Source organism: Otolemur garnettii, unplaced genomic scaffold (assembly GCF_000181295.1).
Source record: "Otolemur garnettii isolate 467f Iridium unplaced genomic scaffold, OtoGar3 scaffold00116, whole genome shotgun sequence".
NCBI classification, from domain to species: domain Eukaryota; kingdom Metazoa; phylum Chordata; class Mammalia; order Primates; family Galagidae; genus Otolemur; species Otolemur garnettii.
The window spans coordinates 983,775-989,774 of record NW_003852511.1 but is presented as its reverse complement, the minus strand read 5'-3'; the positions used below and the strand labels follow the sequence as shown (position 1 = coordinate 989,774).

Here is a 6,000-nt window from a genome sequence, read left to right as displayed (position 1 = left end):
TAGGTACTAACTCAGCCCATCCCTGTGACAGCCCTGTAAGGTAGGTTTTATTATCACCCCTTCCTCCAAAGCAGCCAATAAGCAGTTGAGTGAGGATTCAACCTTCAGTTTCAGACAAGCAAACAGCAGAGTCCATATTCCCAGCCACTACAGGTGGTGAGTTTTATGGTATTTTCTTCAGTGCAATAACTGAGCAAAGCATCAATCCCTCTCCTTGCTCCACACCCACAGCACTCGCTGTCCTCACTCCTGTCTATATATCCTTTCAGGTGCTACTCGCTGTTTTTGTCCAACGTGTATGTGTCCTGTCTGTCTCCAAAATAAGATGAAAAGCTGCCCAAGGGCAAAGGTACGTGTGCACCTTACAGATCCTCTGCAGTCTCACTCCGCAGCAGAGTGGGCAAGAAACCAGACCTGAGAATCCATGAGCGGGAGTTTAAGTTTCCATTTTTTCTCTTATTAAAACTTTGTTTTCCTTATCTATAAAATGGACATAATAACATAAGCAATTTAGAAAGTAAAGTTTAGTGCAGTCCTGGTATGTAGTAAGCACTCAATAAATCATAGCTACCTAGAACAATCATTCTTTCAGATGGAAACACTGTCACTGAGGCTCCCTCTCTTAATGGCTCCCTCCCCCACCTTGGTGAGAGGCATAGTTTACTTCTCTCCAGACGACCATCCCCAGGAAATGTTGGCACCAAAATCTCTATCCAATTGAACTCCAATAGTTCTCAAAAGGAGAGGAGAACTCCAGCCCCTGGGGATGGAGGATATGTATCAGAATAGGGAAGAATGCTGGCATTTAGCAGGCTACAAATGTTCAGAAGTACCCCACACAATGAAGAATCCCCCCACCCAAATACTAATAATTCTTCCATGGAAAAATATGGACTGCTCAGATAATATTTATGGATGAAAGCAGACAAAATCATTCCAACAAACAGGTCAAAGAGGTGAGTAATCCCAAATCAGTTAGGAAGTCACCTAACCTACCTCCTTATAGTTTCAGGTGGCTCTGCACAGAAGGGAATCTGACTGGCTGAGGCCAGGGTGTCCTGCAAGGCCTGGCTGACCTCCTGCAACTGGCCCAGGGACAGCTGGCCCATCAGGGCATTCAGGCCGCAGTCCCGCCACTGGGCTTGCCACTCTTGCTCATCTATTTCCCTTCTCAGCTGTTGGTCTTTGGCTTCCAGCACAGACATCCTTGCTTGGAGGGCTTCAATTTCTTTCTGTAGAGAATGGGAAAACCAGATTTTATAAATTAATCCTGCTCACGGCAAACTGTACTGCAGATAATGACTCATTTAAATGAGAGCTGGCCATATGCACCAAAGCCACAGCGCTCTCCTTCTGAGGCGGGCGGATTCCTGGAGGTTTGCTGAACTAGAATAATCATGCCAGCTTTATATTCCTAATGAGTTGGCAGAAGGAAAAACATTCCCCCCACGCATTAAATAACTATGGTGGGGGGTGGTGAGCCAAGAACTTGACTTGGAAGAATCTAGCAAATACATAAATGACTGGCTTCATTTTAGAGGGAAGAGTTAGAGCACAGGGCAGCATGATCACACATGTGAGAGGCGGGCTCAGCAGGTGATGCCAGCCACAGACCAAAACAAAAAAGCCAAACAATCCTGGGTTGGTCTGTCTCCAAATGTAAGAATTTAGAGTACAGGCTGGGCACCGTGGCTCACGCCTCTAATCCCAGCACTCAAGAGGCCAAGGCGGGTGGCCTGAGTTCAGGAGTTTGAGACCAGCTTGAACAAGAGTGAGACCCCATCTCTACCAAAAATAGAAAAACTAGCCAGACATTATGACAGGTGCCTGTAGTCCCAGCTACTTGAGAGGCTGAGGTTAAGAGGATCACTTGAGCCCAAGAGTTTGAAGTTGCTGGGAGCACAATGCCATGGCACTCTATCAAGGGCGACTCAGGCTCCATCTCAAAAAAAAAAAGGAATTTAGAGTATAGAGAATAATTAAAAAATAATAAAATATTGATCTCTTAAGTCTACAGGATTGAGAGAACAAGATACTACAGATAATGTCATGCAGCCTGAAGTTTATAAAAATATTAACTAATTTAATTTCCATTAATATAGCCAGCTAAAACCCAAATAAGCCATAAAGCACCATCTAATCTTGTGGTCACAGGATAAAACGGGCAGCAGGTTAGTGAAGAAGTGAAGGCTCATTTGGTGCACAGTGGGATGGGAGGTAATCATCTCACTGCCCTGCAATTCTGAATGAAAAATCAGACTTCTAATTCACATACTCCCATGTTCTGTGCATTGGTTTCGGGCTATACTAATGGCAATTAAATAGCACAGCTCTGATCCTGGTGTCTCCCCATCTCTTATCCGTGTTCTCTCAAGCCCAACGTACACAACACCTTCACTTTCTACCTCCTGAAGCCAACCCACCCAGGAATAGGGGCAGAAATGACACAGCACTGAAGCTTGCTACTACTAAGAAAAACAGTGGCTTAGCGCCCACCTGTCCTCCAAGAACAGCCTATTCCTGACAAGCCTCTCACCTAACCACCTCCCTAGTCACTCCTTTACTTTCTGTACCCTATTATTTGTTTCTTTATTTTTTTAGGTTTTTTTAACTGTGGTAAAATGCACACAACATAAAATTCACCATCTTAAGCACTTTTAAGCGGCACTGAGTACACACATCGTGTTGCCACCACCAGCAGCCATCTGCAGAACACTTTTCATGGTACAGAACTGAAGCTCACACCCACTGACCGGTAACTGCCCACTCTCCCCTCTCCAGCCCCTGCCAACCACCATTCTACTCTCTGTTCCTATGAATTTGACCCCTCTGGGAAACTGGCCTAAGTGGAGTCACACAATATTTGTCCTTCGTAATAGGGTTATTTCACTTAGCATGATGTCCTCAGGGACAGTATGTGCTGTGGCGTGTCAGCCCTCTCTTCTTAATAGGTGAACGGCGTCCCAGGGCATGGACACACCACGTTCTCTTCATCCTCCTGCCCCCAATGTGCATTTGGGCTGTTGTCACCTTGTAGCTATTGTGAAAACGTTGTGTGAATACCTACAAATACCTCTCTGAGTCCACGCTTCTGACTCCAGGGTATATAACCAGAAGGGGGATGCCTAGATCACATGGTGATTCCATGTTTAATGTTTTAAGGAAGCTGCATCCTGTTTCTTTGTTTGTTTTGAGACAGAGTCTCACTATGTCGCCCTCGGTACAGTGCCGTGGCATCACAGCTCACAGCAACCTCAAACTTTTGGGCTTCAGCAATTCTCTTCCCTCAGCCTCCCAAGTAGCTGGGACTACAGGTGCCAGCCACGCCCACAACACTTGGCTTTTTTTTTTTCTTTTTTTTTTTTGGTTGCAGTTGTCATTATTTAGCAGGTCCAGGCTCGAACCCACCACCTTCAGTGTATGTGGCTGGCACCTACTCACTGAGCTATAGGGCACCGAGCTGCTGCATCCTGTTTTCCACAGTGAGGTCAGATCAGGTCACTTCACTGCATCAAACCCTCCAGTGGCTCCTCATTGCAGTCAGAGAAAAGCTCTGTCCTCACAAGGCCCTGTCCTCTGACTTCCTCCCCCGAGGCCTCCCCCTCACTTACACTACTGCAGCCACACAGGCCTCCCGGCTTCCCTGGGAACATGGGAGACACTGTGTGACTTCACTTGGCTGCCCTCTGCCCAGCTGCTTCATCAGAAATCTCCACAAGGCCTACTCTTCTCCTCTTCCAAGTGCTAAGTTCAGTCTCACTGCTCATGAGAAGACGTCATCACTCTTGCCGGGGCCCACGCATTGTAGCTCTTATACCGGACACACTGGTCAGCTGACTTAGGTATTTATTACGTTTATCTCTGGTGTCTGTCTCTGTCTCCCCAATCCCACCATCAGTGGAACACAAGCTCCCCAGGAATCCCAAGCATTTCAAACAGCCTGGCATATAGTGGACACTCAGAAAATACCTGCTGAATAAATGAATATTCAAGCACCTTTCCCCAGAGGGCTTCAAACAGTAAGTACCCTGAGCTAAAATTATTTTCTGTTCTCAGGAATTGTTCACACCCTTAAATGGTGAATGGTGTTAAAAAACAAAAGCCAGATCTCACATTTTCAACTACCCAAACTTGACAATGATGCTCACCAAATATCAAAGTGCTCAGTTTACTGGGGGAATATTTCCCAATTGCGGTGACTTTGACCTGCCTTTGCTACCTTGCTCTTGTAGCAACTGGATGGGGGCAAGCTCAGATAGTAAGAATATTCTGCATGAGGGAGAGGCACTTGCCTAAGCCCCCATGAATTATCTTAAGCTCATTCAGCTATTTAGAGTATAAGCCAGGGTTAGGACTGGGGTGCTGAAGACTCGTGCTATTTCTATGAAGTCACATCACCTCTAATCAGTGCATCCTCACTGCTCACTACTCCTCTTTCAGGCCCAGACTCAAGCACACATGGACCTAATCTCAAAGCCTGCTGGGGCTGGTGCCCTGTCAACTTCCAGAGCTCCTGACTGGTCTCTGGCTGGACTTGGTACTGTGCCCAGATTTCTGCCCCTGGATGATTCTTGGGCGACTTTCGCCCACTGCTCTGGGCCAGTCTTAGGCTTCCATGTCACCTGCTATCATGCCTTGCCCATCCCGACTTACAGCTCTTGTCTCTTAACAACCGCAGCTCACAATACACCAGGGTAGGAATTTCCATAAAGGATTTTCATAGGACAGAGTTCTTTGTACCTTTCAAAGGAAGTTTCTAAAGGTCACAATGATAAGAGGTGACAAATTGGCCTGGAAGACAAGGAACATATAATCAGAAGGTAATGAGGAATATCGGAAACAGGCACAAATGCTACTGAGCCTCCCCTGTGGTTTATAATGAGTCCTACAGGCTCTCTCATCATTCCTACCATCTCTTTTTTGACCTCCCTGGGTTGACAGCCAAGGCTCTAACTGCTATACTCAAGAAAAACAAAGACCCACTTGGCTGCATTTAGCTTAAACAGTGAAGAAAAATGCCATCCTATTTCTCTTTTTTTTTTTCAATTTTTTTATTTGTTTGTTTTTCTTTTTGAGACAGAGGCTCACTCTGTCTCAAAGTTAGACACCTAGGTAGAGTGCCCCATGGTGTCATAGCTCACCACAAACTCAAACTCTTGGGCTCAAGCAATCCTGTTGCCTCAGCCTCCCAAGTAGCCGGAACTACAGGTGCTCGCCACAACACCCAGCTAGTTCTACTTTTAGTAGAGACAGGATCTCATTCTTGCTCAGGCTGGTCTCAAAATCCTGAGCTCAAGCAATCCTCCCACATTAGCTTCCCAGAGTGCTGGGATTACAGGTGTCAGCCACCACGCCCAGCCACAACCCTGTTTCTTGAAGATCCTTCACCTGCTTACCTGTAACTGCTGCTTTTCCTGAAGAAGCCATTCTCGTCTCGTGATGGACACATGTAGGCTGTCCTGAGCAGTGGGTTCCAATGGCCAGGGCTCCGTTCTGAGTGGGGCTTGGCTGGCATCACTGCTGGCCCTTAAAGTAACACACACATAGGTGTGGAGAAGCTGAGTCCTCAGGTTGACAAGAATATTTAGAGTAAAAAATTTCACCAAGCAGTCCCCAGCCACTCTCCTCTTTAGGAGGGTATCTACCCATCCTTGGGAAGAAGTCCTTTAGGTAAGTTTCTGCTTTAATTACAGTCTGTTGGGGCTTTTGTTTTTGCCCATAGCTAAGTTTCTATTATTAGACCTTCGCTGTTCAGTAAGCTGTGACCTCATGTGATATGTGGTTAGCCCAAATTAAAACGTGTCAAATGTGTTAAACACACACCAGATTTTTTTCAAAATTAGCATGAACACAAAGAGTACAAAAGAACTCATTGGTAATATTTTTGTTCATGAAACACTGAAATGATAATAGTTTGGATTTACTGGGTTGAATTAAGTGTATTATTAAAATTGACTTCACTCGTTCTTAATTTTTTTCACGTGGCTACTAGATAATTTA

General features: G+C 45.7%; 1 protein-coding gene across 1 annotated transcript in view; it reads right to left on the bottom strand.

Moving 5' to 3' along the window:
• Positions 1–6,000, bottom strand: part of DISC1 (disrupted in schizophrenia 1) — a 334,249-nt gene that overhangs the window by 255,738 nt on the left and 72,511 nt on the right. The window contains exons 5-6 of the mRNA XM_023517671.1: positions 5,397–5,526; positions 997–1,232 (exon numbers count right to left, since the gene is read on the bottom strand). Of these exons, the coding sequence (XP_023373439.1) occupies positions 997–1,232; positions 5,397–5,526 (366 nt within the window). The remainder of the gene's footprint in view (positions 1–996; positions 1,233–5,396; positions 5,527–6,000) is intronic.